The sequence below is a fragment of the Falco cherrug genome, chromosome 2, assembly GCF_023634085.1.
Source record: "Falco cherrug isolate bFalChe1 chromosome 2, bFalChe1.pri, whole genome shotgun sequence".
Classification (NCBI taxonomy): Eukaryota; Metazoa; Chordata; class Aves; order Falconiformes; family Falconidae; genus Falco; species Falco cherrug.
In genome coordinates, this window is record NC_073698.1 from 1,107,621 (window position 1) to 1,127,355 (window position 19,735).

General features: G+C 44.7%; 1 protein-coding gene across 3 annotated transcripts in view; it reads left to right on the forward strand.

Annotated features, from left to right (window-relative positions):
* POLD3 (DNA polymerase delta 3, accessory subunit) overlaps positions 1-19,142 on the forward strand; it is a 45,921-nt gene extending 26,779 nt beyond the window's left edge. For 2 of the 3 annotated variants that reach the window (XM_055701222.1, XM_055701220.1), the window contains 7 exons: positions 519-786; positions 2,127-2,199; positions 4,615-4,774; positions 6,088-6,212; positions 11,849-11,943; positions 12,799-12,880; positions 16,937-19,142. In XM_055701222.1, coding sequence (XP_055557197.1) covers positions 519-786; positions 2,127-2,199; positions 4,615-4,774; positions 6,088-6,212; positions 11,849-11,943; positions 12,799-12,880; positions 16,937-17,142 — 1,009 coding nt within the window. In that variant the 3' untranslated portion in view covers positions 17,143-19,142. The remainder of the gene's footprint in view (positions 1-518; positions 787-2,126; positions 2,200-4,614; positions 4,775-6,087; positions 6,213-11,848; positions 11,944-12,798; positions 12,881-16,936) is intronic. The other variant, XM_055701221.1, reaches the window with a different exon arrangement.
* The last annotated feature ends 593 nt before the right edge of the window (positions 19,143-19,735 follow it).

Sequence of the window (19,735 nt, forward strand, 5' to 3'; positions counted from 1 at the left end):
AGTCTGAATATCATGGATATCTTCTGAGCCATTTAAGTAGTTTAGTTTCAGTTGTGATTTACTTACCTGGCCAGTACGACTGTGGCTGCTTGTTGCAGCAGTAGTGGACTCTGTCAAAGCATCTGAAAGTTGTAAATGTTTTAGATCATCAGACAGCCATACAATTTATGCCGCAAACTTTAGAGAGCGTAACCCGTTTAGGAATAAAATGCAGTCCGCTCCCTGTCCACCCTGGGTGTGGAGACAGGCTTTTCCTCCCCCCATGAAATCTGAACAGCTTGTTTAGCGTTTGAATGCTCTGGCTCTTGCTGACAGGTTCAGCTGATCTGTTCAGTTGAGGTCTCCATCGCTCTAGTTCTGTGCCAACTTTTCTTTCTTGTCCCCCGCACAAATTAAAATGCTCTTTTTCCCGTAACAGGAGAACACAGGACCAAAGAAGCAAGGTGCTACCGGGAAGGAAACTGAGGTGAAAAATAAGAAGTTAAAAGGCTAATTAAATTTTTCACTCCATCACACAGGTTTAGTGCCATTCAGTGTGCTGCTGCGGTCCCCAGGACGCCAGCCGAAGTTTCTCAAGCGCAGACGTCTGTGCAGGCTGGTTCCCAGGCACAGAGTGACACGAATGCTGTCAGCGTACCTGCGATCAACAGCCACGGTCCATCGACTGCTAAACAGACCTCACAGCAGCCCAAAGGGATCATGGGAATGTTTGCAGCGAAAGCGGCGGCTTCCAAACCCCAGGACACAAATAAAGAAACTAAAGCAGAGGCTAAGGAGGCCCCAGGTGTAAGTTACCTCAGACCCTTTGGCAGCCCTCTGGGTTAATAGCTTTAATGAACCGCTCTTCTAGCTTCACTCTTACTCGACCTAAATAACCTGAACCGCTGTGGTGCAGCTTTGTCCACTGCTTCTAGTGCTGAGCTTGCTGTCCACTGGGAATGCTCAGTCACTGTTTTCTAAGTATTTAACTGTACAGTACAGATGTGCCTTCTGTTAGTCATTGTGGGCAAAAATATATTGTGCCACACTCTTGATCTATCCACAAAAGTCTATTTGCCCTAACTTTGATGCTTTGACATTCCTCCTGGAGCCAGGTCTCCAGTGAGTGTAAACCAGCATAGCTGTGTTATTGAGACAATTGTTCCATTGTCTTCAGTTATGCCAATATATACACCGGTTGAGGATCTTGCTCTCTTCATTGTGCTTAAAAGGATTTGTTTTAAGCAATATGTGAAACGCGAGAAGTCCAGGTCTTAAAAGTATCAAGGTGTTTAAACTTGGTCTGTGAGGGAAGTTTCAGAGCTTGACCTGTGCAAGACTAAATTGTTTATCTTCTCAACTGCTGGTTTTTCCAGGATAGGATTACACTTTAATTTTAATTAGTATAATTGTTTTTGAAGCAATGTGGCCAGTAAATGGGTATTAAAATGGTAACGTTCCCTGCATATGGTTGGGCTTTTTTATAACAGCTGAGTACATTTTAGTTCATTTTTCTGATTTTTATAGTGAATTCAGAACTGCTGAAATATGCGTGTCTGAGTGTTTTGGGAACTTTAGTGTCTGGTTGCCTTTTTTTGCATGAAAATAAATGGGATTAGGAGGCCAAGCTTCCTTAGGTGGGTGTTTTTTGTGTGTGTGTGATTTTTCACTTTGGTGGCGGCTGTATTAATGGAATAGAGCAGTGATATTTTTTGCAAACGGCTCAGCAGAACAGTATACGTGCCAGAGTAGCTGGATAAAGTCTTCATGGTTTGGCCAATCTGTGTTCTTTCCTCTGTCGTTTACTGTGAATTGAGACACTGATAGTTTGAAAAAAGAACAGTTCTTTACTGGGAACAGACCCAAGTCCCAACCACTTATTTCAGTAACGCTGTCAGCCATCAGATGGGAAAGTTACCCAAGTTAGATCTGAAGGCCTAGCTAAGGAGTTCTAAGTAACTTGCTCTCGGTCCTTTGATGCATGTAATACCTAGCACCTTCAAGTTCTCCTAATTGGATGCTGACATCTAAGACACTGAGTAATCAACAAATACATATTTATTTCGCTTGTCCAGAAGCAGCACTATGCATTTTGAGGGATGTGTTGCAGGAATAATTCCTGTGGTTACTCCTCTGTTTGCTTCTAGGTGTCTGCAGTCAGCAGCAAACCACCAGCAAAGAGCAGCATAATGAACAACTTCTTTGGAAAAGCTGCCATGAGTAAGTACTTTATAACACCCATCTGTTTTCAGCAACCATTGTGGTCAGGGACCAGCCTGCTGTAGTTTAAAAAAAAAATATATCCTGAGGGATATTGAAATTCTCTTTCTTTTTAAAATTGTCTTTCTTTTCTTAAGCTGTTAAAAAAATTCAAATTAAAGCAATTAAAACCCATCAGTAATAACGAGCATCTTCTTATACAGCTGTGATGGGAGCCATAAACAGAAAGGAATGGAACTGTTCATTCCCACCCCATCAAACTTGTTGGATTTTCTTTATATCCCCTCTTTTCTTATACTTTTACATACTATTCTTCTGCTCTTTTTGACTCAGAGGGGTTAATGGTTTTGTATGCAGCTCTTAAGGCAAAAAATTAAGTTTTAAGTGGAATTTTTCAGACAAAAATCTTGCTGGATGGAGATCAATTAAAATGACATATTTGTGCAGACTAACCCAGGAAGGATTTTTAGTGCAGAAGAAATCTGATTTGAAGTGAGTAGTTCTGGCTGGAAGCTTAGCTATTGGTAAAGTGTTTGCCAAAACCTGTTATGCAGGGTGTGTTAATGATGCTTGCTTTTCATCACAAATCACTATGGAGTCTACAGTTAGATTTAGGGTTAATTACTGAAAACTGAAGAGCTAATAACTGGAGGATGAAAATGAGGGGTGACCTTCCCCTTTGAGCAGGGGTTTGGACTACAGGTGGTGGCTTCTGGAGGTCATTTCTGACCTAAATTATCCAGGTCTGAAGGAAATATGCTGAAGCTTTTAAATAGACATTGGAAAAGGACTGTATGACCTTCTTCAAAGATTCCCTTATAAAAACGAGTATAAGAGGATTCAGGGAAGAGTTACTGGGAGAGAGTAAACAGCAAAGTTCACTTTTTAACAGACATCTGTCAGAGGTAGCAGAGTACAGTTCCAGCGCTGAACACATAAGGCACAGTACTGTTGGGTTTCTTTGAGTTCCTGTTTTTGTGAGACTGAGGGAGCTGAGGATACTCTCAGCTGAAGCCTCACAAGCCTAAGCAGAGTTACTACCATTAACTCAAGTAAATTCTTCAGTAAATTCTTAAGATCTGAGAAGAGCCCTAGACCAAAGTTTGTATGCTGAAAACCCAAGAAGTTGAAATTGTGCGGTAAAGATAACCCAGCGGTGATGGAGAAAGCTTTGTGGATGCATTTTCACGATTTCCAGTGAGGTTCACTTCTCTGCTGAGCCCTGTTGGGGAGCACTTCAAGGAAGTTTGTGAGGTGGCTGCAGGGAAGGAGCAAACTGAGAGAACTGGAAATGATTATGTGTATAGAAGAGATAGGGTGATTCCAGGAGTAAGATTTATTCTCTCCATGTTTTACGTATCTCCTGGCTACAAAGATTTCACTATTGCCAGAAAGTCCTGATTTAACAGTAATTGGGTCCTTCGACTTTCTGCTGTTGATCATAAATAAAAGAGCTGTCGTTCAAGTTCTTATGTATGCAGTGTTTTCCCTTGCCTGTTTTCCAGGCAGTATCAGAAAGGCGTTGGAATGAAGTCTTAGCCATCTCGGCAGCCTCTGTTCCTGTTGCCGATGTAGTTGATCTCATCGTTGAACACTTGTGTCTTCACTCGTGCATCTTGTGCTTGGTTTCTAACTTGTCTGCTCCTCTCTTCTGGTGAGGTGTGGGTATAGCTGCTGAGTGAAGCTCACAGACTGTAATTAGGTGCTAGTGTGTTAACAGCATTACCTATTTGCTTGATAAATATTATTTTGCTGTCCACTCCCACCTGCTGCCTCTTCTCTGGTACTAGATTAAGCCTTTTGAAGCAGAATTGTCCTTGTATGTGGTGCCACGTAGGCAAAAGAGGCTGGTTCTTGATCACATCGGGGCTGGGGTGCGAGGAGAAGCCACTATATTACTGGAAATACTAATCGTGGGCGCTAATGTTATGCAGGGTGGGGACTGCACACGCCTCTCACGGCTCATCATCAGCCCTGATTTTCCTGTTTCTGAGCAGTTTTTTGTTTGATTAAAACTCTTTAATTTAGAAGGGGTCAACCGACTGTAAACATTGATGTGGTGTTACGCTAAAGGGGCTGTCTAGAAGAGGGGCTCCTGGCCCTTCTGCAGTGCCTTATGTCTTGGTGATTGTAAGGGGTTCTGGCACTGCCTCCTGTCCCTCTTCTGCAGAGTTTAACTGCTGCTGTGCCATGAGTTACAGCAGAACCAAAACGGTAAATCAGCTAGAAATTTAAGGATGCCCTTTTTTCATGTATGACATAGCTTGGTCAACCTAGAGCCCTGATGCTTTTATACGTCCTCTGTAGTGTTTTCCATATTCTTGGTGCAAAGTGTTTTGTTTAGCCAACTCCTTTGCAAGTTGTCATTCATACTGAATGCCCAGTGTTTGTTCTTTGCTAATGTTTTTTTCACAGACAAACTCAAAGTTAACTCTGTGCCTGAGCAGCCAAAGGAGGAGAAAGAAGTAGTCAAGCCTTCAGTTCCTGTGGCAGAACCAGAGTCATCCCCTAATACTGTAGTAGAGAAACCAGGAAGGAAAACAGAGTCTGCTAGAATTCAAAAGAACAAAAAAAGGTGGGCTGCAGCATTCAGGGTCCCTGTAATCTGTTAACCCACTTGTTGATGGCCTGCATGGAGCTGGCTGGTCATACAATGCTGGCTCACCTCCTGTTTCCAGCTACTAAATTGCATTAACCTGGCTAAAATTATCTGTCTTAGAATTCTTTCCTAATATTTCTTTTCCATTTAGTGCTGTAGATGCCTTGGGGCCACTTGTGCCATTGCAAATGGGAAGGGCCACGGTCCAGGTAGTCTTCTGTGGGAGGGGGTGGCTTTCCATGAGACAACCTCATGCTGTGAGCAGACTTAGTATAGACCCCGCAGGCCATCTGTGGGGGCTGGCAGGGGCACCTGTACTGCAGGGAAGGTAGTATATTCCCAAGCTTATATGTACACAGCTTCCAGCACACAAAGTTCTGCTTGTTGATTTCCATAGCTAATGTACTGCTGCTTTCAATGCCGCTGGTTTACTTTGGGCTGAGACTCCAAGTAAATTTTAAGTTCAGCCCTTTGTGTTTAATCCAACCCAAACTGACAGAGACAAAAAATCATTACAGTCTGATGGCTCTCTGGTGGCCTATGAGTAATTAATTGGTGGTCTCAATCTATTTCTAACTAAATAGGTAAGCACACCACCCAGCCCACCATGGCAGTTGGTGCTAACTGGTCTTCTTATTGATAGTCTTAGTCAAAAAGCCAAGGGCCTGGAAACTGCATGTTGGCAGTGTGGTGTTGGGAAGGCCACTTGGGCTGTACCAGCTCTATGAGGATACGTGGGCCTTTAGCCTCCAGGCTTGTTAGTCTGACATGTCTCGCCAACATTAAAAAGAAAGAAGCTATTTTATTTTTCCAGTAGTCTTTAAAAATGGCTCCAGGATTCTGAGACACTACCTCATAGTCAGTCAGTGGCAAGCAGTCTGTCAAAAGAGCTTCTGAGCGATGCTGTTGGGGACATTAGTGTTTGGGAGCCTGAGCTATAGAGACAAGATCAGAAGTGCACTCTTGCCAGGTTGCTCTGGCCAAGCTAGGTGAGGTACTGGGCAAAACGAACTGCAGAGGGGCTAAAGAAATCCTCCTTGTTTTGGAGGACTGGGTGCAGGTAAGGATGAGAGGCTTGAAAATGCTCCTGTGCCTATGCCTGATTGTATAGGTGAGTGTACTTCAGCATATGTGATGCTCATGTTTTTAAGAGGTACAGAGGCATTTGATTTCCTTGCTAGCAGCACTTAAGTCAGGAACACGCTCATCTAAACGTGCATGATGCTTTTGTGCGCACACAAGAGGTAACCTGCGTTTGTTTCCCTTTTTTTTCCCCTTTTTTGTGGCAGTAAAATGAAGAGGGTGGACAAGTCGGATAATGAGGAAGAAAGAGATCCCGAAAATCTAAAGAAAAAGAGGAAGCGAATCAAACAACTTCAGTCTGACAGCAGTGACGAGGAAGGTAAAAAGATATGTAAACAACCAGACATGTAGGTCAGGGGCCTGATTTCAACAATATTACTATCCAAGGCTGTTGGTCAATGACCTGAGGGAATAGTTTAGAGGACTAAAGACCGTGCAAATGGCTGTAGCTTGAGCTTTCTGTTTATCTTGTGCTGCAAGCACTTGGGCATACAGTTGAGATGCCTCAGTCATTCAGTCTTTGTTTTAGCTGAGCTCAGATCTGGCTGTCTCCTCACCAAGTGTGCTGCCAGTCACACTGACGTGTGGGAAGGAGGTTCTCAAATCTCTTGTGAAAGATATCGCGCCTTCCAGAATTGTAGGACTGGTCATAACTGGTTTATTTGGTGAGTAAACACTCACAAAGTGACCTCCCCCCTCCCAGGGTCATTTTTAGTATCTTTAGTCTGTCTGTTTATAGAAATGCTTTGGAAGAGAGCATTGGAAGCAAGATAATAGAGAAACTGGAGGCAAAACAGTTGAGCCATATCCGATGCGACTCTGCGTCTCCTCAGTGGCTTTTGGCTTTGATAGGAGTAGGGTGCCCAGAACATCGCAAGATTTGGGCTTGTAATGAGGAACAGCAGGGCTGGATTCCAAAGAATTTGGGTAATTGGGGTGACAAATGCCGTTCAATATAGATAACTGGAAAATAATTTGGGATCGAGCTAGGGAGTATGTGCTAAATGGAACAGTCATCCAAAAAGCTGATCAGGAAAAGAATTTGGGGATCATTATGGACAAATAATTGAAACCACCAGTTTGGTGAAGTAAAAAAAGGTGAAACGGCAAATAGGTCTTATTAGCAAGGAGGTGGACTCCAGCAGGAGAGCTAAAGCTGCTTATTTGGTGTGGCTAGGACGTGAGAAACAGCCACGAAATTAAGAGAACATGTAATACAAGTTAGAGAGGCAAATACTGTTGCATATCTTAGCAGTCCTCATGCCACCTTAGGCCTATTTTCATGGCTTCTATTCTGCCTAGCATAATTTCAAGTGATCTTTGTCATCAGGCATCCATCACTTCTACTCGGACTATTCCACAGGATGATAAATCTCTCAGGAAGCTGTTCTTCATGATCAGCCTTAATTTCATCACATTCCTGTGTGCAGCTCCTTGTTTGGCCATAAAAAAGCATATATTCCCCCACTCTTTGGTATTTATTTCTTTAAATGTTTGTAAGCTATTATCTGGTCTTTCCATTTACTCATCACTCAGCCTACTGACAAGCTGCGTTGTTTAGCTCTAAGAGGGAAGATTGAAATCAGCCCATTTAGCCACTTGAAGCACTGCTCCTTGCTGGGCTGGAATCTCTCAGCTCACCCGTTCTCTGCTAGCGAACGCAGGCAGAAATGAGCCCCGTGCTTCGGCTGTGCGGTAGGGCTGTGCAGAGAGGCCGCTCTTTGGAGTGTGGAGGCTTGTTGGTTCAGTCTTCCTTGTGCTGCTGTGAGTTGGGGACCCCCAGCCCCCTGTTTTCGTGCCAGTGCTCTGAGCACACAGCAAGCTGAGAGGTGACCGCACACTCTGTTTTCCTCGTCTATTTCTGTTAGAGCTCTTTTAATCCCCTGAGACTAAGAGCCATGCCGTAAGAGTTGTAAATTGAGGAGTGCTTTCTGTAGAGAGTACTGCAGACTCCTGCTTGCTGCCTATCCACTTTTGGGTTTGAATATTAGAACTTTCTGGTCTCTTGTTGAATACCTGTATTACCTTAGCATGTGCTGAATAGTTAATGCCTTTGAATGTGGTGCCTTCGGTTTTCATTTGGTCCAAGGTGTGGTCCAAGAGTCTCTGTGTATACCACCTCCGTGCTCGCAGTAGGTCTGTTTAGTTGTTCTGCCTCGTTTCATCTGTGCTTTTAAGTGTGAGTTAACTGGCTTTGCGATTAGAAACCATGGGTCTGGTACTCTGGTCAGGTTGGGACCCAGTTGTCTTATTCACCTCTTTCTCAGTAGCTTTAGGCATCAAAACCAGTACAAGTAAGGCTACCCACCTATTTGTCTGTTAGGGAGGACTGCGTTTTGGTTAACTCCTGTTTAACCTACTGGAGATGTATGCAGAAAGTTTGAGTTTCTGTTTGGAGAATTTTCTTGTTGCTCATCCCGCATAGCAGTCCTCTTTGTTCTTTCCATTATGTCAAGCACCAGCTTTGTGTTGTGTATTAGAATTGTAAATTTATGCAAATTATAGCTTGTGTCTACCGATTTGTACGTTACTCAGATTAGCTTAGTGCTATTCCCCCTTTCAAAAAGGAAAGATGAGAATCTTTCTGTTCTTCCTTTTTAAGTTAATGGCTATCTAAACCACCCTGATAAGGTCTGCATTCAGCTGTTTGGTTCTGCTGCTTGCTCTTCTGAATTCAACCGAATGAAAGAAGATAGATTTGAACTCTTTGAAATAGTCATGCTGAATCCAAACTGGTAATATTTACATTCAGTATTCGAGTATAAGAATGTAAGTTGGATGAAACAAATAATATAAACAAACAAAAAAGTACAGCAGATGCATTTTGAGAGCATTTATCTTTGGAAAGGTTGGAAATGGGTTTCTGCAGAGAGCAGGGGCAATTTTCATCAGCAGCATCAGTGAGCAAAATGGGGCCTGGAGTGACATTGTTCCATGCTGCATCCCTGTGGGAGCAGGGAGGAAGGTGCCATATGCTGCACAGCATTTGGAAATCGCTGCCAGACAGGGCACAGTTCATCCACCACCTGTGTAACTCCCCTGCAGATGATCAAGGGGTAAGTCTGAAATATGCAAAATGCAATATGGGAAGCTGTACCACCAGAGCAGATATCAAAGGCTAACGGTCTAGCTGCTACTTATGCTAACGCACCACGCTAACCTGGCTGACCTCCGCTTGAAACGAACGAGGAGGTGCTTGCTCAGGCTGCTCCTCGCCCGCTCGAGGAGGCATGGCCTTGGGCAGGGGTGCTAACCTTTCCTGCGGGTGCAGCTGCAGATAAAAGGGGACGCTTGTCTGCAGGCACTGCGGTGATTGAATGGCGTTCAGACAGGGCTCCACCTGTGTAACAGCTAGTAAAACCACTGCCCTTTTTCAGGCAGACTTAGCCACACTTTGTGGGTTTGAAATGAGGTCCGTATGACTGATGTGAAGCACTGTATAGGCGCTTTTATGTCAGGGCAAGCCTTTTGCGTTGTTCTATATTAGTCTGCTCTTAATGTACTGAGAGTAGCCCAAAATAAGCTCTTCTTGCACAAGTGTCAGCACATTGTACCAAGTTGAAAATACGGAGAGGGCATAAGGCACAATCCTCTCCATTTAAATGATTTTTTCATTAAAAAGTTATATTGGTATGAGGGTGCCTTAGTCACTGCAGGTTGTTTTGCTTCCAGTGCCAGAATAAACTACACAAGTGTGTCCACAGAGGACAGGAGGTTTTGGCAGCTTCAGCTATACCAACACAGGCAGCATTTCGCAGTGTTGACAACTGTTTTACAGCCACTTTGGAGAGTGATTTCAGTGGCACTGTAACCTACAAACTCTATCAGTTTCGGAGAGCTGCAGCAGAAGCACTAAAGCTTCTCACAGTTTTTCCAGGCAGGGTCAGAGCAAACCGAACAAAGCCAGGATTTACATCTTTGGTACATCCAATTGCCCAACTTGTATCCATTTCATGCAGCTGTTGCTGTTGAGTAAACTGTGGGCAGCAGCTAGAGGTTGACTCAGGAGTTATCACATGTCAGAGGGCTGTGTTGGCTAGAAGAGGATAATAAAGTAATAGAGCCACAGCCTGATGGTAGTCTGAAACACTCTGACATGGGGAGAAGGTGCCTTCTGCCTGCCAAAAGCTGGGGGAACTTGTTTGAAGGAGGCTGAAGAAAAGCACAGACTTCCCTTCCCCCAGGCAAGCAGAGTGGAGTTGACGCGCTGAAAATATCTCCACCAGTCTCTGCTTGAGCACAGCAGAGGTGACAGTTTTTTGCCAGACTGGTTTTCAGCCCCCTTAGCCTATGCTCTCTTAAAAATATTTTCAAATTGATGTGGCCAGCCTGGGTAGCCTGTGAGCAGCTTTGGTGCTGTGCAGTATACCGGCACTTCAGTCTGCAGTTGCTCTGAGACTGATAAATATTGAGAATTTTGAATTCCCTGCAGCTCCTTGACCACCCCAGCAGTTAGCACCTTAGAGCAGACCCGTTGTTTGGTTTTATCTTTGCACAGCTGCCAGACCCAGCTCTTTGGAGCAAGGTGAAATACCGAGTCATGTTATCCCACTGTTTGCATTTCTGTGCCTCACTTACTGAAGTAGTTAGGAGGCTGAGTCCTTGTTTGAAGAATGTAATTTATTATTTAGCCTTGGCAGCCAACCACTGTTTCACTTGAGCCCTTCTTAACCTATGAAGGTCAGTTGGCCACATGCCTGGCACAGTCATAACTCTTAACACTGACCTAATCGGTTGGGACAGCTACAGATCCAGAATTCATGTTACGACGACAGGATGAATGCAGCCAGCAGAACTGGGAGGAGAAGCCAAGCAGGCACTCTGTCCTCCTGTCCAGCAGCATCGTTGTTATTGTTAAGCAATAGGTCAGATGAGGAGTTTCTTCCCCCACATTCCTAGCTCTCCCCCACATTTGAGGACTTGCATGGCAGCATTTCTCACTGGGATTTGGCGAGGATTCCTTAAAGCCATTTAAATTAGTCATGGTGCCTGCTGTGTGGTGCAAGGTGCTGCTCCTTCCCCTCTTGCCCTGCACTGCACTGATTTTACTTCACCGTCACAGCTCTGTCCCTCTGCCAGCCCCACAGAAGAGTGACCCTGACTTTCTCGTTTGTCTGTAAGCCCTGCTACTCGCGCTAAGTCCTGCTAGTCCCTGTCTGACACTGCTGGTAGAGGCTCTGGAGCTGGTTTTGCTCTGTACAGTCTGGCCATGACTATTTCGGTCAGTTTTGGCATTGGAAGGATTTCATTCTTTGTCGGTGCACCCAGAGGAGAGTATAGATGATGGCAGATGAGAGAATGGGCTTAGGTTTTTAGGGTGGTCTGTTTTTTTGTTTGTTTTTTCAAATGAAAAGCTGGGGTGTCCCTTAACAGTTTTTTAGGACGGGTAATAGCATATTGCATTTAATTCTTGGATTAAGGTAGTTCCAAGCTAATACGTGGACTTTTCGGGATGTGTAACACCACCCGTGAAGCAATGACTGTTTTACCAATGTGGAGAGGTAGAGAAACTAAGGTGATCCAGTGATTTGGGAATGTGTAGTCTTAAACCCTGACTCTTTCAACTTCTAAACAAATTACAGTCCCTCTTTAGTGAGCAAGTGAAATAATTTATAGCTAAAACATGCCAGTTTCTGTGCCTATTCTTAAGGTTTCATTTGGTGGGGCTGATTTTGGCTTACTAAAAATCCCAAATGCCTTTCTCCCATCCTATCCCACCCTCCTTCCTTTGGGAACCACAGCACATAGCACCTTAGCATGGGGTGAGCTGTCTGGCTGGAGGCTGACCGCTTCAGATGGTTTGTCCTGACTTGAATTAAACAAATCTGAGCAAGAACTTGTAAACCTTGATATAAATACAGTTTACAAGCAATTTCTCTGAGTTAAATGAAATTATTTGAGACAAAAAGGTAGCTGCGAGGGGGGCATTAGACTCACGTGTTATCAAGGTGTTCATCTTCTTAACAGATGTCCCACCGTCTCCCACACCTGAGGAAGAGAAAGCTCCTTCTCCACCTCTTGTACCTGCTCTGAAAAATGAACTGGAGCCTGCATCCACGGAGGTAAGAGCATATTAGGATGATTAACTTCTGTTTTTTTTCCGATTTGATGGGTAATGCCCGACCACTTTTCAGATGCTAAATGGGAAGTCCTGTTTGCCTATCAAGTCCATCACATCGTCCTGCTTGAAAGAATCCACCACGTTCACTAGTTCGTTAATTTTCTAGACTGTTATTTAACTGTAGCTTTTTTGCGGATGTAGTGCAGTTTTCTGTTTTCTTCTCTTTCTCCATCTTGATGGTTCTATGAATTGTGGCTCATATTTGAATGCTCTTCCCTCTGAATCTTGGCCTCGGGAGTCAGGGAATGGCCAGAAATGAAACTGGAGACTCTTGGTATTCAACCTTGTATCACAGGGAAGCTGCTGTGTAAGGGAGGTGAGCTGCGGTTGGCAAGCAGTTAACCTCTGAGTGGAGAAAATACGTGTAGTTTTACTGTGAGCTCAGCTGTTTGTCACAGCTGGAGTTCTGGTGTCTTGCACACCTTGTTCTTTCCTCGTTCTTTGGCGGTATGATGGGACAGCTCCGGTGCTGCCTTCTCGCATAACTAAACACAATTCAAAATGTCGCATGCCCCAGAAGAGGAATGCGTTCCCTGTGCTGGCAGGCAGGAAAGCTTGCTGTCTCATTTAAGTTGTATTTTGTCCTTCTGAAATTTGTCCGGGTAGGATGGGGAGAATTGTGGCATTAGCAAAAATGAGACTAGGATATCCTGGGAAGGGACAGAATTAGCTGTCAAATCATGCTCAGCTTCATTAGAGAAACTAGGTTTCATTCCTGGGGCTGATGGTTTTATGACCTGTGTACGTGCATGGGGCCTTAATGTTTGATTTCTCACAATACTGCAATGTCCTTTAGGTTTTGGCTGGAGGGAGGAAGAGGAAACGGAAGCGTGTGCTGAAATCCAAAATGTTTATTGATGAAGAAGAAGGCTGCATGGGTAAGACTATAGCTGTCTCCTACACCTCAGTGAAACTAACTTTATTGAAGGTGTGCTGAAGATTTTTACAGGCCAGCCTCTCCCAGGCTGGGGAAGCGGTTCGCAAAATCACTTTGTTATTCCACCTCAACATCACACTCCCAGATTGAAGGAACTGCCCTTTCAGTGAAGGCCTGGGTAGGGAGTCATGGAGCTGTAGCAGAATCCTTACTCTTTGGTTTTTTATTATTCACAGATAATTTTTTTCGGTTCTTCTCCCTTCCCTCCTGCCAGCATGAGCACCTCCTTAATTTGCTCTTCTCTCCAAACTTTTAAAAATGGTGCAGAGAGAGGTCTGGGTTTGGGGATAAATTCTGGCTGGGATGTTTGTTTTGGTTTTTGTTTTCTTTTGGGGATAAATCCAGAGCTGTGCAGCAGAGCTTCATTATATGTTAACTTTAAGCATCCCAGATAAACAAGAAATAAGTCGGGGCTTAAATCCTTGAGAGGGTTTGTTTCTGATAAGGATGGCCCTGCTTTCAGGGTGGAGGAGTCGCTACAGAAGTACTGAGAGCCAGAGGCTTTGAATTTCAGCCTGACTGGACACCGCTTCCTCCTGTGACCTGGAGAAAGCTGCGTAACACCACTGTACTTGTTTCCTCCTCGGTGTCCTGACATTGAAGTAGAGCTGCAGGAGTTCAGAATCTGGGGTTTTTTTCTTTTCATTTTTTAAAGGTTTTAAAAATTAAGAGGGTGGAATGTGTTGGGTTTTTCTTTTTCTGTAGCGCGGTTGTCAGCTCGGTTGTATGGTATGCTTAACACTCTCCAGCCTAGCTGAGCTGAGTAGATGTCAAGGGAGCTCAGCCAGCTCTAGGAGAAGATCTGTTGCCGTTGTACAGGTTTATCATTGTGCACAAGCGTAGATAGATGCAGGCTTGCTTGGCCCAGATTTGGAGCTGCCTGGATGTGAGTCAGCTTGTATCTGTTTGCACCTGTCTGTGTGGTTGTATCTTATGTTTCCTATTAACTTTGTGTGTCTCCTTTAAAGAAACACAAGCACTCAGCAACTGGCTGCACTAGGAACTGAAATCTCAAGTACTGGATTTTTGTCAAAGAATTGGACTTGCACAAAGTTATTGACTGCTTTGGCTAGTTGTGTTATGGGGTGTTTTGCTCTCCCATCCCAGATAGAACCATTAAAACACTTGGAAGGGAAATGGAACAAAAAAGCATTAGCTGGGGAGTTATGTTGAACGAGGTCTGCATCCAGAACTCGCGGTAATGGCTGTTCCGGGTTCAGCTTCCAGCAAAGAGAGTGCTCTTCTCTTTCTGTTCAGCTTTTTCAGAATGTACCAGGGCGGGGAAGATCACCTTTGGGTCTTTTTTGTGCTTTTCCCTTCACCCCCAAGGATGAATAGTCTCTTGTGAAATCCAGACCTTTGGGTTTACAGTTCATATCCACTACCATCATATGAAAAAGGAAATGCAAGTCCCTGTTGTGCCTTTGGGAGACATCCTCTAGGATGGAGAGAGTGATGGAGCTGGGATTCTGAGGAGCTGGGTAGGAAGGAGATGCTGCTTTCCGTACTAAAAACCTACCAGTCTGTTGCACAGAACTTGCTGTCTGGTTACTGTCCAGTTTCTCTCCTCTTCTCCCTTCCCCACCCTTTCCATGCACAGACCTAATCATTCGAAGGCTAAATAACTTGCAAATCTGTCAGGCTAATGTAAATTGTTGTTATTCTTTGAAATACAGGGGCTCTTTTCCCTGCTGTCCTGTCTTTTTTTTTTTTTTTTCTTCTTTTTTTTTTTAAAAAAAAAAAAAAAAGAAGGGCTAGGTTTTAAGAGATGTTAAATCCTAACATTAGGATTAGGCTGTACTTTGTATTTCTCCATAATTTTAAGTGATCTTTTTCACAATAGCTGCAACAGCTAAGGATTGGTGTCAAAAAGCAAAACTAATTTAGGGATTAGCCCTGAGGGAAACTGAGCAATTAAAGTATCTGTGGAGTTAAGCACAAGGCATGTTACCATGCATCAGCTGCGACTCAAATCACTTGAGTGCCTGCTCTTAGTCTATAGCAAAGGAGAATTACTGAGGTTTTAAACTTGTGCATTTCTGCTTTGCGCTTTCTAAACTTGAAAGGGCACACACGGACTTGCATATTGGAATATATATGTGTATGTTGTTGGTAAGCTCATGTCACAGCACTGGCTTGCATTACTGTGATTTCGCAAGTCTGGCTGTGAGCGAGTGTCGGTAACTATCTACCTGTGTGCCTGTAGCTGCTGCAAATACAGAAACTTTAAGTTCAGCTGAGATCGCAGTAAAAGAAAGTTGGTCTAAGCTGAGTTACCTCGCAATTGCGAGGGGATTAAGTGCATGCTGTCAGAGTTACGGATAATTACTGACAGGGGTGACAACATGATAACTTTTTAAAGCTCAGTAAGTGCCCAGTGGTCTGTTAAAGCTGCTCACGGAAAAGCCAGTTGCCTTTGAAGGGAGGTTAACTTGGGTTTACAGTCCCTATTTGAGCATCCATTAGCGCTGCTGAGCAGGAGTTCATACCATTCCTCTTCCCAGTCTCTGGTTACGTAGAAAACCTTATTTAATTTGATGCATTAATACAAGTGAAAGCCAATTTCCCAGAAGAAGGGAAGTTAGGACATCTGTTTAAAAGAATACAGTTGCTAAAGAAAAACGGTTTACTAGAAGAATACCAGAGCACTGCTGGGAAAGCTGATATAACAACATGTACTAGTACCTAACAGTGGCTTTCATCAGTGGAGCTGACTCCAGTTTAATTTCCGTGAGCGTTGTTTTATATCCCTTAGCTTTCCATCACTGGATGCCGACAGCAGTGAGCTGGCAATCCCATTTGGTCACAGTCCTGGATTTCAGTCACTGGTTTGGTTTTATTTTTTTAAGGGATTTCTTTCTGTTTGCCCTGCTTGCCCACCTGTAGAGGAAGAGGCTGCCCACAAGGTTTTGTGCTCCTTCTCGCATCTCTGAGATGCACCAGAAACGTTTGCTTCATTCTTCCCTGGCCAGGTGATGTGCATGGTGCTGGTGAGGGAAGGCTAGGTCTGTCTCCAGGTTGTCTTGTCTGGATTTCGCGACAATCTGATTACTTTGGCCCCTGTGGAAATCGGACCAAGTCAGAGCAGTGGTTTTTAACTGTAAAATAGATATTCCATCATCCAGGCCTATTTAGCCTAGAGGAGAGGAGACTGAGGGGGGGATCTTATCAGTGCATCTTAAGGGCAGGTGCCACGAGGACGGGGCCAAGCTCTTTTCAGCAGCGCCCAGCGACAGGACAAGGGGCAACGGGCACAAAGTGCAAGACGGGAACTTCCATCTGAATGTGAGGAAGAGCATCGTTCCCCTGAGGGTGACGGGACACCGGGACAGCCTGCCCAGAGAGGCTGTGGGGTCTCCTGCTCTGGAGACATTCAAACCCGCCTGGACGCGGCTCTGTGCAACCTGCTCTGGGAGAGCTGCTTCAGCAGGGGGGTGGGCTGGGTGGGCTCCAGGGGTCCCTTCCCACCCCGGCCACGCTGTGACTCTGTGATGCTACAGATTCTGATCTCATTCCGATTCATCACTTCCTGATAGCTCCTTGTCAGCCTCTGCAAGACAAACTGATGGTCTTCAGCACAGTTGTTGCCCTCTCCTAGAAACAAGGCCCACTTGAAAGGTTGGGAAAGGGAACTGTCCTCTTGAGGGCCTTTCCCGGTGGGTAACCTTGGGCTGCTGCTGTTCAGAGGTGTGTATGTGGCCTGTGAATAAATGTGTGTGTTACCCAAAGCCATTTTGAAAGAGCTGGGGGATGTTAAAGCTTCCGAGTCGTTAACTTGCCGTCTTACACTTAAGAAAGAGGGGAGGCAGTTTGAGTGTATGGAAAGCCAGTCCAGTCATCTGGATCTACTGCATAACCCTGAACAACGGATTTAATTCCTGTATTTGGCATGTACTCCTTGAACCCAAAATGCTCACTTCTAGAAATGCAGTGGGGAGGTCTCTGCTCTTTGGTACTCAGGCTTAACCATCACCATCTGTTCGTTTCTTTTAACCAGTGACTGAGAAGGTCTATGAGAGCGAATCCTGTACAGATAGCGAGGATGACTTCACCAAGTCCAAGCCACTAGCTGCTCTCAAACAGCCTGTGCTGCCTATGAAGAAAGAACCAAAGGAAGAAAGGAAGAACCTGAAGAAAGGGGCAACTACCACCAACAGAGCCAACAAACAGGTCTCCATCATGGGGTTTTTTCCGAAGAAATGAACTGGGTCTTCCTCTCAGTCCTCTTGGGCAGCTTGGGAGTGTTGCTCTTTTTGTGTGGCTTTCTAAAAGCTGCTGCGTTGGAGGAGAACAACGCGCAATCTTTGGTTACATAAGATATCTTGCTTACTGTGTAAGTAAGCCCTCTGGACTAGATTTTGTATCAGAGAAAAGTTGTTTGGGGTTTTTTTTATTATTTGTTACTGCAATCATTTCAGTCATCTTTATTAAGCAGTATGGGAATTGCCACCTAGAAGCAGAATCTAGAGGAACTCTTGAAAGGCTGTTCATCTATTCACATGAAATTTTATTTTTTTAATATGGCTTTTCACCTGCTCAGTGCTGAAGGCCTGTTCCATGAGTGGTAGATGGACTAAATTAGGAGTTGAGTTGTGTTATTTCACGCCCTCCCTCTTTTTACACCCCTGACTCTCCAGATTGATCTTAAACATCCATGTTGGTTAGAAGCTGTAATGTAGCAGGTCTTCCAGCGTACACACAAATATTGAACATCTGCTTCAGCTTTAACTGAATGAAATGAACTTAATTTTCCCCCTAGGACTGGTAAATAGTTTTTGCTCTGCCTTTCATAATCTTTTTTTGGACAAAGCAGAGCATATAAAATTCTCTTACTCTTTTCTTCCTTGAATGTATCCTCTGTAAATTGCTCAGATGCCTAATTATAGACCGGGACACTGTTGGTGCTCTGTCTTTGCATAAACATCTTTGAGGCTTCCCACCCAATTGGCTCCAGTGTCACTGGGAGAAGGCTTTGCAATTGTTGGGACAGCAACTATATATCTTTAACCTTGAAAGTTAATGAGTCAAAGGGAAGGGTGATGGGAGGGCACTTCTGAAACGCCAGTTGGGTACCTGCTGTCACTGTCTGTGAAGAATTGCACGCTGCTTTTTGGTTTTGTAGGTTTTAGGTTGTCTGAAGCTTTTTTACAGGCATAAACCAGACAACAGAAGAGTTGTTTTCTAGGACATCTCGTCATCCGCCTGCTGAAGGAAGTGTGTCACAGCAAATGGTCCTGAGGAACCAGTTATTGGAGATGAATAAAGCACTGCAGTCCTGTTAATCAGAAATGAGTCATCGTTTTGGATGTCTTCTGGTTTTCTGGTGCTAAATTTGATAGATACGTGTAAAAGGCTAGATTTTCCAGGGGATGGGTGCTGAGCGTTTCTGAAGCTTGGCTGGTGAGGGCTCCCGAATAGGCAACTGATGTCATCAGTGGTTTCTGAGTGGTGTTGGGCCACCGTACCTATGGCTGTGTATGTACACACTGGTTTATAAAGTGTTTGTGGTGGGTAGAAAGATAAATAAAGTCTGAGGAGTGCGACCAAGGAAGAAATGTCTTCAGGCACCCAGCTGAAATATTCTGACCTGTGGCCAGTAGAAAGGCCAACAGTGTATTTACACAGTCCTTCTGACCAGGAGATCACGTTGGCGGCTCGAGAAATTTTTAACACGCACCTAATGGTGACCGAGAGTTGACTCGATTGAAGTCACGTCGCCCTAGGGTTTGTGCCCGTGCTTGTGTCCTGGCCGGGTGGGTTCAGCGGCTCCCGGCATGGATCGCTGCTCTGGGGGCTGTTCAAGGGTAGCCTCAGAGCTCAGCACCCACCCCGTGTAGCTCCTCAGAAGCGTTAAGAGCTGAAACTCTGGACATTTTTGAGGTGGAGATGTATAGGAAAAATAACGGGAAGATGAGGGGAGGCACTATCAGCGTGGTACTCGCAGACATCCAGACGCAGAGCCTGCTGTGCAAGCTGAAAAAGGTTTCATGCTCTCAAGGTATGTTGGAGTGACGTGGCAGCAGAGGTCCATGGGGAAAGAATGAACGACCTTGTTGTAACTTTTATGAAGCAAATTTAACTGTTTTAAGAAAATAAAAACCTCCTGTAGCGTTTCTTTTTTTTTTCTTGGTGGAATTGAGAGTGTATTTCTAAAAGTAATTATACGTAACAAAACCCATTAAATACAGATATTTTTTTTTTCATTTGTCCTTGCTATTCATTAAATGATGTGCTACATCCTGATATCCAAGGGTTGCTGTGACGTTTGACCGTGTGGAAGAATACCGCTTGTGAAGTGGGTAGAGTTCTGTCAAAACCGGGGCTGGAAGCATTAAACTGAGCATTTTAAGGCAGCTGAAGTGTGGGTGAGAATACCTCAAAATATCAGGCTCTATTGAATTTGGATCCCTTGAGCCTTACTCCTGCGGCAGATGTTGACAGGACATGGTGTCCCAGAGCTCTTGCACCTCACCTCTGCCGTGGTCTAGCTGGAGCTTGCTGCTCCACCCCGACTCCCTCTATAACCAGATCAACGTCATAGGTGACTTCCTCAGGAAAATGACTTAATGTCTGAAGAAGCAGGACATAGGCGAACTTCAGCCTTCCAAAAATCATGATCTAATACTCCCTGCTCCTGCACTTTGTGGGCTGCCAGCCCCAGGGGGGCCTCGGGTCCCTGGATGCCCCCTTGGCGAGGCTGGAGCGTCCCCAGGTGCCCGTGGGGGAGTGGGGCTGCTGGTTAAAGGGAGAAGGTTCCGTGTCCCCGCGGCAGGTGGATGGCACCCGTTCGGCAGCT